Source organism: Polyodon spathula, chromosome 4 (genome assembly GCF_017654505.1).
Source record: "Polyodon spathula isolate WHYD16114869_AA chromosome 4, ASM1765450v1, whole genome shotgun sequence".
In the NCBI taxonomy this organism is placed as follows: Eukaryota; Metazoa; Chordata; class Actinopteri; order Acipenseriformes; family Polyodontidae; genus Polyodon; species Polyodon spathula.
In genome coordinates, this window is record NC_054537.1 from 12,790,551 (window position 1) to 12,802,866 (window position 12,316).

Here is a 12,316-nt window from a genome sequence, read left to right on the forward strand (position 1 = left end):
CAAACTTGTTAAATTTGCAGACGACACAAAAGTAGGAGGAGTGGCAAACACTGTTGTAGCAGCAAAGGTCATTCAAAATGATCTAGACAAGATTCAGAACTGGGCAGACACATGGCAAATGACATTTAATAGAGAAAAGTGTAAGGTACTGCACGCAGGAAATAAAAATGTACATTATAAATATCATATGGGAGATACTGAAATTGGAGAAGGAATCTATGAAAAAGACCTAGGAGTTTTTGTTGACTCAGAAATGTCTTCATCTAGACAATGTGGGGAAGCTTTAAAAAAGGCTAACAAGATGCTCGGATACATTGTGAAAAGTGTTGAATTTAAATCAAGGGAAGTAATGTTAGAACTGTACAATCCACTAGTAAGACCTCATCTTGAATATTGTGTGCAGTTCTGGTCACCTCGCTATAAAAAAGGTATTGCTGCTCTAGAAAGAGTGCAAAGAAGAGCGACCAGAATTATTCTGGGCTTAAAAGGCATGTCATATGCAGACAGGCTAAAATAATTGAATCTGTTCAGTCTTGAACAAAGAAGACTACATGGCGACCTAATTCAAGCATTCCAAATTCTAAAAGGTGTTGACAGTGTCGACCCAAGGGACTTTTTCAGCCTGAAAAAAGAAACAAGGACCAGGGATCACAAATGGAGATTAGACAAAGGGGCATTCAGAACAGAAAATAGGAGGCACTTTTTTACACAAAGAATTGTGAGGGTCTGGAATCATCTCCCCAGTAATGTTGTTGAAGCTGACACCCTGGGGTCCTTCAAGAAGTTGCTTGATGAGATTCTGGGATCAATAAGATACTAACAACCAAACGAGCAAGATGGGCCAAATGGCCTCCTCTCGTTTGTAAACGTTCTTATGTTCTTATGTTCTTACTGTTGCTGTGTCATTGTTGGGTTATGTTTTCCCTGTCATTCTAGGTTTTCAGAAAAAAATTATATTCAGATTTAGTTTTCTGAAGAAACACACTTTTCTGAACTGTTTAACCCATGTTACACATATAATATAAACAATGGGAAGAAAACTAATATTTTTGAAAATAAATAATGGATACCATTTCTTTGATTATTATTTATTGTAGTTAACTGCAACTGGTAGCAGGCACAAAACTGTGCTGACATTCCTTACCAGACTGGTTTTGCCAAGCACATCTCTAGAAAATGTACTTAAAACAACATAAATCCCCAGCAGCCATGTTAATATTCTGCTTGTTTTTTGTGATAAACAAACAAGCATCCTGTTACTTTGTAAGGATGCACATTTTAGTTGCATGTCCCAGCCCTGCTCTTTCTTACTTTTTTAAATAATATTGAAGATGTGTACAATAGCCAGAATCACATGTGTTAATTGCTAGAGAAGAGGCTAGAGGTAGGGCGCATTTCAAGATCAGATTTTGCTAGTTAAATTATCGATTTAATGTAGTTTTAAATAATGTCGTCAGATGTTTGGAAGTTTTTTTTTTTTACAAAAGAACAAAATGTAAATGTAAAATGCTCTATTTATGGAGATTTAATGATCTTCTGTGGCAATACCACCAACCTGGGGGATCAAGACAGCACATGACAAAATACGACAGAGGGGACACAAGTAAAAAACAAAAGGAAGCAACCCCTTCAGTGACAGCTTATTTTGGAAAGAAAGTTGATCCAGAAAGCATGAGCAAAAGAAATAACAGACCTGACAGTGGATGTTTTCAAGATGTCAGACCTGTTAGTATAGTAGAGGGAGCTGCATTTAAAAATCTGATTGAGAAGCTTGCCCCGAGCTATGAAATGCCCTGTCGAAAGACAATCTCCAGATTCATTATTCTGGATCACAAACATACAAACAAAAAGCTTAGACAGGATTTAAATCAGGAGTGTAATTCAGTGTCCATCTCACAAGAAGCATTTTTAACAGCCACCTACCATTACATTAAGCAAAACTGGGAACTCGAGTCAAAAGTATTAGCGACACGAAAACTACGAGAGACACACAGCTGTGAATTTAGCAGAAGCGTTCAATCAAATAAACACAGAGTTTGAAGTGGCTACAAAAGTAATAGCATGTGTTCATGACAATGTGGCCAACGTGTGCAGAGCAATGTCTTTGCTTTCTGCAAGTGAGCGTGCTGTGTTACTTTTTTGTAGCGTGGCAAGAGTGAGCTGTGCAGGGCACAATATAAATATCTGCATTCAGAAAATCTTGGAGGATGTACGACAAGTCCACACGTTAGTGGCAGAAGTAAGGAGACTGGTTGAACATTTTAAAAAGAGTGAGATGGCAACAAACAGAAATGCTGAACACAGAAAAGGCACCACTCAAGTTAATACAGGACGTACAAACAAGGTGGAACACAGTTTATTATATGCTTGAACGCCTTCTTGAATTAATATGGCCAGTTATGATTGTTTTGTCAAACCCAGATTTGACCTACAAGTCTGATTCAGCTACTTAGATCTCATGACTGAACAGTGGATGCTAATGGCTAAGGTACTACCTCTACTACAGCCATTCGAACTGGCTACAGTACTTTTGAGTGCAGAGAAAAACATTATGGCTAGTTCTTTGTACCCACTTGCAATGGATAAAACACAGACTGAAGTTCCCAATGAAAGGGAGACACCACCTGCTAATTCCAGTTTGAGAGATAAGCTAGTGCATAATTTGTAATGTTTTAATAACTTTTTGTGGGGAACTTCGCCGACAGTGTAACAAGACATAAATCATTAGAAATGTGTAGTTTTAAGTTCCACTGGAGAAACATTTACTTTTTATGATATGTACTTATTTACATGTTTCTTTTGTGTTCTGAAAAAAACAATGCATCGATGCATCTGGTCTTCATGAGAACGATACATCGATAATAAAAAACACTATCGTCCCAGCCCTATTTTTCTTACACTTCCTCTTTGTACTTTCTCTTTTACAAACAAACAGCTCAGCTGTCATGCACTACACTCTAACTGAACAGACTGCTGTGTTCCCAGCTCACCTGAGTGCTCAAGCATATTCATAGGGGTTGACATAATGAAAATACACGTAGCCAATAGCCCTGGTACTATAATATGGTCATAAAAGGATTATGGATGTACATCTACAAACAATATGTGTTTCTATACTAAATGTCATGGAAATTACATCACCCTTTGTTAGTATACATAAACACTGTAGAACATTTTAAATGTAAGATCACATTCACTTGCAAAATGTATGCAATATTAGTTTCTGAGATTTCTGAGGAACATCATCATTTGTTTCAATTAAAATTTCTCAGTTCACTATTTTCTTAACATTTTGAAATGTATTATTGTGGGTATATTGAAATGTATTGTTTGGTGTTTATTTTGTGGTGAATTATTATATAGTCGTCTGGCAGGGGCGATTGTTAACAGCTTGTCTCTGCCGGATGCCGGAAAATGCGTGGTCGACAGCTGGTGATTATTGATAAATTGGCTGTCGGCCACGCAGAGTGAAACTGTCATGTGGAATGTTACCATCTTGGGATTGATTAATTTAATGCTAATCCAGAGATGGTCACATGTAAAAACACACAACTTTTGTTGGTCGGGGTTGGATGTTCAGAGGTGGAAGGAGACATTGAGACAGTAGAAACTGAAATTTTACAAATATAGACAATTGTTACTTGTGCTGGCTTTAAACAAGCATGTTAGTTTTTTGTTTTGTGTGTTTGTTTGTTTTGGCCACCATGCCGTTTTGTTTTGTGGCAAAGTGTTTTGTTTCTGTTTTTGTTTAAACCTTTTATTTACAATAAACACGGGGAGCAGTGCTTCATAACTCGCAACACTATGTCTCTCTTCCTGGTTTATACAGTCTTTCTTCAGTATTTTAGCATTATTGATAGAATGCAAGATTGCAAATCTTTATTGTCCTCATTTGCAACAGCCTGGGGGCCATTTCCTGATATCGCTGGCGCTTTCAAGATCATTCTCATGATTGACCGCAGCTGAGTTCGATCAATCTTCACTTGCGTTTCCCAAAACACCTTGTGAAACTGCCTCTTAAAAATGACCTTAAAGTGCATTTTAGAAGTTGCAGTCACAGCAAGAATGGGGAGTCAATCACAACATAATTGATTTTAATAAGAATAGGTCTACATAAACTCGTTTGGAGTGGAATTGAGAGTTTATATCATACGACTGACTAAAGGAGTAGATTGAAACTTAATTTGCTCATCTTATAAATGTGTGTTTGTGACAACTACAATTAATTGATTTATTCTCACCCCATTAATGTAAGAATTGAACAATGCCTATAAATTACCCTAGTAAACACAACAAAGAATAAGCGAAAAACAGTATGTTACATTTAAGGACAGAGAAGGACACCAAATAAGTGCAGACACATATTCAAGAAATTTTAGGTGGAAACACTTGTCAATGAAGTGGACTCCAACAAAGATGTGTTGTTTAGCAAGCTGAAAACAACAATAACAAATCAAATTAAAATTTAAAAAATGGGAAGAAATAGCAACAAAAATCAGTGCCTCAAGTCCCGGACCACCAAAAGAGGCTAGAATGTCAGAAAAAAGTGGCAGGACTTTGTGAGTCTGGCAAAACATAAAGCTGCTGAAATAAAAAAAATGCACAGAAAAAGGAACAGGGGTGGCCAGATATCGTTGGAACTAACCCCAGAAGAACAAAAAGCTGTCAACATCATGGGACCCACTGGAGTCTCTGGGGGGATAGACATGTTTGCAGGACAAATTCCCACATGTGAGGAGTCTGCCTCTACTAGTGGTCAAGCCAGTCCCCAGCAAAACCTTTCTCTGCAAGATGAAGACCTTTCCCAGTAAGATTCTACCCTGCAAGATGACTGTCCTCAGCAAGACATTCCTCTTGGAAGATAAACACCTTATGGCAGTGAGGAACCAGCAACCAGAGAGAAACAACATGGCAATAGAAAAAGAAAAGAACACATGTGGATGCAGCGAGGAAATGATTACGCTAAGCATTCTTAAAAACATAAATGAAACTTGGAGCGGAGTATTCAGCAGCAGGACCAGCACAACCAAGACGTACTTCCTACTAAAAAGGCAAAATTAGAAGTACTTGGAAAACAAATCATTTTCAACAAAGCAGTTTCATCGACCCACCATCTCTGTGCCAATTATCCTGCCAGGGGGAGAAGGTGTGTGTGTGTGTGTGTGTGTGTGTGTTTTTTTTGGGGGGGTAGACTGACTTCATACACTCCACTCACTTTTTTTCATTGCAGATTCACAGTTGCGACCCACTACCTCTACACTCATCCCTCATGATACAAGCCGATGATTTCCATTCATTTGTTACTGAGGGCTTTATTTTTTGTGTTTGACAACAATTATTTAATTGACACTTGTTAAACATTGTACCTTTTTGTTTGCTATATACAAGAATTAAATAATATATTTCTTAAAACAATTATCTGTGTATACGTTCAATGATGCATCTATTGAGGCGATGCACATTGCTGAATCTTTCCTCAGCAGCATTGGTGTGATGCAGAATAGGGGTGAGGAGATATGGCCGTAATGGTTATCCACTGTCCCCCAATAACCAGCCATTGCCAAATTGCCCGTTTTGTGCTGTCAGGAATATTGCGGAATTGGACCACATGAAGGCATTGTGGGTACCTCCAGGCCACTTTGCCACAATGTCCGTGATGATACCCTCATGGTTGCAGATAACTTGCACATTTATTGCTGAGTAGCCTTTTCTGCAGCTATACAGAGACTCATCTATCCACGGGGTTGTTATGGGAATTAGAGTACCATCAATTGCCCCTGTAACTGCAGGGATGTTTGCAATTGAACGGAATCCTCTGTGATTGTCACAAACTTCTGCCCGTGTTCTTGGGAAAGTAATGTACTCAGGTGCATGCCTAACAAGTGCTGTTGTCACTGCTTGGACGGACCGCAATACAGACGCTTTGCCGAGATCCAGACCATCTCCTACGATTTGGAGAAAGCTTCCTGTGGCATAGTACCCCAGCGAACACAGCAATTGCACAGCTGGATTTAGTGCATACTTGCATTGCGTGCTCGTCCTCAAATCCGATGAGATAAAATCCAGTAAAGTTAGAATTTCATGCCATGGAAGCCAGTATCTTCTAACCATTTCTAGGGTTTAAACGTGTTCTTATGCTGACATTAATTCTAACTAATCTACTGTGCGGGCGGCGTCTGTGACGATTAAGCTCCACAATTCTGTGAATCAAAGCCATACTTCCAGATATAGCAAGAGGGGAGTGTTCTCGCAATGCCTTTATATAGCCTACGTTCACAACTCACATCTCTCCCCACGATTGCCCCAGACAACTCGTGAACCCACGACGCTATTCACAACTACTTGACTAACGACAGTTTTTGGCAAACGCACCAGATTTGACATGTTGCTCTTACGATGATGTTATGATGTTCGTATGGCTCAAGTTGCTTTTGGGAAAAGGCCCCCTGGTTCTGCTCGGGTCCAGATTCAGTTGTGACGCTACATATATTGGATCTGGTGCAGCCTGGCCAAAATGGCCAGTGGAATAGTTATTTTTTTAACCTTATCCACTCAAAAATGTTAGGGTTTATTCACAATATACCCCATGGGGTATATATTTGTTATTGGTTATTTTGTTCATTTCACTGTTGTATTTAACATAAACAGATATTACACAAATTATTTGCTTTTTACAATTTAAATAATTGACAAGTATTTTGCTTTGTATTGGCTACCCTGTACTGCTTCAGTGGAAACATGTATTCCTTCCTTGTGTTCTCTATTGGGAAATCACATATAAAATGACAGTTGTAGAAACAATACAGTTGTGCACCTGTAGGCCTCTTGTTTTACATCTGTGAATTTAATAATTCACAGAATCATTTGTATAACAATATACAGGCACCTCCAAAATTATTGGCACTCTTGATAAAGATGAGAAAAAAAGACTATAAAATAAACAACACAGGTAACAAGCTAAGTTGTAATTTTCCAACGTGGAATATATTGTACTTTATTAATGATTCAAGGGAACCAACCAAAATCACACATTTCTCAAATTCTACATTTATTTCCAAAAAAAATTGTGTCACAATTATTGGCATACTTGTTTTCAGTACTCTGTGCACCCTCCCTTGCAAGGATAACGGCAGTGAGCCTTTTTCTCTACATTTTTTTATGAGATTGGAGATTCCTCCATACAGAATCTTTCCAGATCCTTGATCTCCTTTGCGCTTATGGGCTCCCCTCTTCAATTCAAACCACAGGTTTTCAATGGGATTCAAGTCCAGAGACTGAGATGGCCATTGCAAAATGTTGATTTTGTGGTCAATTAACCATTTCTTTGTGGATTTGAATGTGTGCTTGGGGAGCATTGTCTTGCTGGAAGATCCACTTGCGGCCAAGTTTCAGCCTCCTGGCAGAGGCAACCAGGTTTTTGGCTAAAAGGTCCTGGTACTTGGCAGAGTTAATGATGCCATTGACCTTAACAAGGGCCCCAGGACCAGTGGAAGCAAAACAACCCCATAACATCAAAGATCCACCACCATATTTTACAGTAGGTATGAGGTTCTTTTCTGAATATGCATCCTTCTTTCTATGCCAAACCCACCGTTGGCGTTCGTGGCCAAAGAGCTCTATTTTTGTCTCATCTGACCATAGCACCCGGTTCCAATCCAAGCGCCAATGCCATTTAGCAAACTCCAGGCGCTTACATTTGTTGGTTGCTCTCAATAAAGGCTTTTTTCTGGCAACCCTTCCAGATAGGCTATTGGCATGAAGGTGGTGTCTAATTTTAGATTTGGAAACTTGGTGACCCCAAGATGCAAACAAGTTCTGTAATTCTCCGCCTGTGGCCCTTGGATTTTTCTTTGCCTGCCAAATCATCTTCCTCACTGTGCGTGGGGGCAACATGCACTTGCGTCCTCTACCAGGCAGATTTACCACCGTTCCACTGGTTTTGAACATCTTAATTATTGCCCTAATAGAGGTAAGTGGTATATTTAGGTTTTTAGCTATTTTCTTACCCATTGCCTGATTTATGAAGGTTAACAACCATTTGTCTCTTTTTGTTTGTGAGTTCTTTGTTTTCCCATTAGTGATGGACAACAAATGGATTTTACATGCATGCTACCTCATTTTTATACCCCAGTGAAACAGGAAACCATGGAAGGCCACAATACAATTCCTTAAGACTGAGCTGTACTTAAAAAAGTAGAATGTTAATGCAGATTTCATTTTGTTTAATTTTATTTATAAGAATCTTTAGGGGTGCCAATAATTTTGACACCTATATTTTGAGAACAAAAAATTATTACTTGTTAAAAATAAACGTTTTCTCTTAGCAATTGTATTAGTATAAAAGAATATAGTTTTCCCATATTTTTGAGCATAAAATATAGCTCATTACCTGTGTTGTTTATTTTATACAGTCTTTTTTGCTCCTATTTATAGTGGGTGCCAACATTTTTGGAGGTGCCTGTATGTAATCAATTCAACACCCTAAACACCAGCTCAGCAAGTTCTTTCTATTACATACTGTGCCAAATGACCAATGATTGTGTAATTGACTGCAGTGTAATACAATAATATGTTGTTAGGTTAAAAATGCTCAATTTATATATATATATATTGAAAACAGACAGTATGGTGTCGAAATAGCATGTTCTAAAACATATTGCTATGCTGCTATGTTCAAGTGATTTGGCTTATCTCTTAATATCCTTGATGCTGCTTACTGCATTTGTCAATTTTATGGCATTTTGTAAATACTCCACCAGGATTGAATAGAAATAAAAATGATGAAGGTGAATACATCGTCCCTTTACATGATTAGTAAGGTTATGGCTAAAATGTTGCTACTGTCTTTACACTAGGCTCAAGCTAGACCTGGCTAAGCCTTTAGGCTGGACCCGTAATGTTTTGCCCTCACACCCGAAGCAAATTGATGCAACATTTTTATTGACTTTGGTTGATTGAGATGTAACATTTTTTGATAATTTAAGTTTAATGAGGTAAATGATAACCTCGAATTTCATTCATTTGTTTCAGACTAACTTAAATAAATGCCTGTTAGAATATGCCATATTTTCCAAGAATTGCAGATGAGGGGTCTAACCCATAATGGAGCAACTGCATTAACAATGCAATGTACAAACCGAAAAAGCTAAAACTCCGAATGCAGAACGTGCATTGTAGATAACAGCATTCACATGATAACTAAGTACCTTTTAGTACTCTAAAATTTGAAGCTGCCTGCTGCCTTTGTGTTGTATGTTCTACAGAGAAAGCCATGACCTTCAGTGAAGTCAAGGGACAAGTGTAGCCTGAAGATATAAATCTGTTTACCCCCGGGGCCAAAGGGAAATTTAAAAATATGTTATCGTTATGACCTCATTGGGCCAGGTTGACACTATAATGTATACCATGGGATTGTATTCTTTATAGAGCTTTTGGTTAACTTTGAAATAGGGCATTATTCCCCAGTAGTTCACTTCATTTCCCAGTTCTAACTTCAATAAAAGAGATAGAAATCCAATACTACAAATGTGACTAGAGCCATGAGGATATACTGAGGCTCTAGGTCTTATCTGAACAAAATGTCAAGCTGACCCTGATGGAAATGTGCTCTTCGATAGGACCTAAGTATTTATTTTCTGTTTGACTTAGAAATATCAGACATATTCTTAGTTTTATCTGTGATGAGCAAATGGTTTTCACCAAAGTGACCTACAGAATGCATCTTCTGTTATTTTCCTTAAAAAATAGAAGATTGATGCTTGACATGATATTATGTTTGTTATTAATTACATTTAGCTGTTGTAAACCTTTGTGCCTACTGTAATTCACTGTATAATTCTGTGGACTTTCCACATTTCACTTGACCACGTTTACTTCATCCTGTTTACTTGATCTGCTGAATATTATATATGTCGAGTGTGTGTGTTGAATGTAGGGTGATCAGACGTCCCGATAAAGTCGGGATCGTCCCGCTATTCGGGGCTTTATCCAACTTCCCGATTGAGGTACTTGTTTGTCCTAATTTCTAGAGTAAACTTTGAAAACCAAGGCGTAAAATGTGATTTTTTTTTATCTTGTTAGGAAATTTCATATATTTGGCTGCTGTACTGTCTCGCGGTGCAACAGCATACTTTATGCAGCTATCCAATCACGTTAACCTGCAGTTATATGATGCGGGATGCGCCATTTGTTTTTCTTGGTGCGTGCGCCTGTGCGCCCAGTTTTACTGTCGAAGTGTCATGATAGCTGGTGTTGTTGACAAGCCTGTCACTAAAAAGCAAAAAAGACAAGGATTAGGGTTATAATTAGGATTTCACGGACATTTCGCAGACCCGTTTAAACATTAAATACACCTAATATTTCAGAGCACTGTAAAGCCTAAAAATAGTGGTACTTGCTTCCTTACTACAACAGAGTGCTGTCACTTATTAAAAAGCAAGCGTGCAGGATATCCCAACAGTTGCTGCCGACATTCTTGGTCTGGTGTGGATTTGCCCATACATTGAGACTGCACATCTGCATCCACTGAATTGTCTGGAAGGTATACAGATGTGGACATCAGTTAGAAACAGTTCCAAAACCTGGTTACACAAAGGAATCTGGCATTCTTTAATAAAGTCCATATATGCAACTCATTCGTTGTCGTGTTATTTGTCCCATCCAGGAATTTATTTTAAAACAGTCAGAGCGAGTTAAAACTAAGAAAACATGCCGATTAGGGTTTAAAATTCTAATTGCATTTAAAAATTACACAGCAGGTTGTTTGAACGGAGGTAGCTGTGCTTGATTGTACCTGTAATGCTGATTTAACGTTGGTACAACCAACACAGGAATACTTTTTTTTGTCTGCGCTGATTTTCCAGTTTGTTTTCTGAAAGCTGTTGTTTGTTTTACATTGTGTTCAGTAGTAGCCTTTTGTTTAATGTGTGATTCTGAAGCTATAGTGATCGATTGTGTTTTCTTTAAATCACATTACGAGATGTGCAGAACAATTACCTCCAGTAGATTATTTGGGAAATGTCTCGACACAATCCTCAGCTGAAATATACCTTGCTAGTTTTGCTTTGTCATCCATTTTTGGTAGTTTACGTCTAATGCTGAAAACTGGATTTTAGCAGCCTAAATCAAAACAATGCAGCATTGACTTTGTCTCACCTGCTACGTACGGTACAGCAGGTCACATAAAAGCCAGTACAGATGCACCGATAGGCTGATTAAAACATTGTTGTTATCTGAACAGTAAACAAGAAAGTTAACCTCATTGGAGTATTTTTTTAATTTTATTTTATTTCTTTAAGTTTTATTTTTTGCCGAAGTGCAGTGCATGCAGAAGAAGCCTATTTACTGAAGAAAGATATGTAGTTCACATTGCTTGTGTTGTTTAATAGTTCACAAGGTTTCTTTCCTCCCCTCACCAACTGAAAGTGTGCCGATTTTTCACTCCTGCTATCTGGTCACCCTAGTTGAATGTGTCAATATTTTAATCTGATTTGTTGTCAGGAGGTAAATTTAAATTCTTTATTTTTTAAAGGCCCTTTCTTTGTAAGTCAATGCATATAAATGATTACTCATAAGGGCTCCACCACACTTGTATTAGTTGAAGTTCATTTAAATCTAACTTGGCACCTAAAACCTAATCTAATACTTTAAGTGCAGCACTGAAACCAGGACTAAGTACACAGTTCTTCTTCACACAGTGGTGAGGGTATGGGATGGATTATCTTGTCATGTTGTTGATGCTGAATCATTTGAGAAGTTTTGAGATCAATCAGCTTCTAGAACTCGGATGAGCATTAATGGCCAAGTGGCCTCCTGTTGTTTGTAAATGTCTCTTTATTGTTATGTTTTTTATATGGTGAAGCTCTCTTTTTGACGGATCAGAAACACTTCAAAGAAACAGCCTGTAGTCGTCATAAAATAAAAAAAATTAAATTCTATTGGTCAATCTGCAATGACAGATTGAAACACTCCCTTTCTGGATGACTGTTGATGTTAACCAATCAAAGCTTTACATAAAACCTCTGTCCCCCTGGCAACACATAATGCTTGCTAGATGCTTTTTTGGCTAGTGGTGTATTTGTGCTCATCTGAATAAGCTGCTTTAGTGGCTTCGGGTGTATAAGGGCCCACACAGTGTTATATGGTTAAATGCACTTTCTCTTTGTGTGTCTGAAGCATGTACATGGTTATTTGGAAGACTGACAGGAAAATAAAAAGTGCATATCAAAATATAAAACATGTTGGACTAAATTACTTCCAGAAATTATGAAGTATGAGGTGGAGGCCTATGTATTTAAAATTAATATTTCATACACAC

The 12,316-nt window shown here is 38.0% G+C and overlaps 1 protein-coding gene across 1 annotated transcript in view; it reads left to right on the forward strand.

The window, feature by feature from the left end:
- The first annotated feature begins 4,673 nt into the window (after window positions 1-4,673).
- Window positions 4,674-12,316, forward strand: part of LOC121313768 (neuropilin and tolloid-like protein 1) — a 34,610-nt gene continuing 26,967 nt past the window's right edge. The window contains exon 1 of the mRNA XM_041246565.1: window positions 4,674-4,807. Coding sequence (XP_041102499.1) covers window positions 4,674-4,807 — 134 coding nt within the window. The remainder of the gene's footprint in view (window positions 4,808-12,316) is intronic.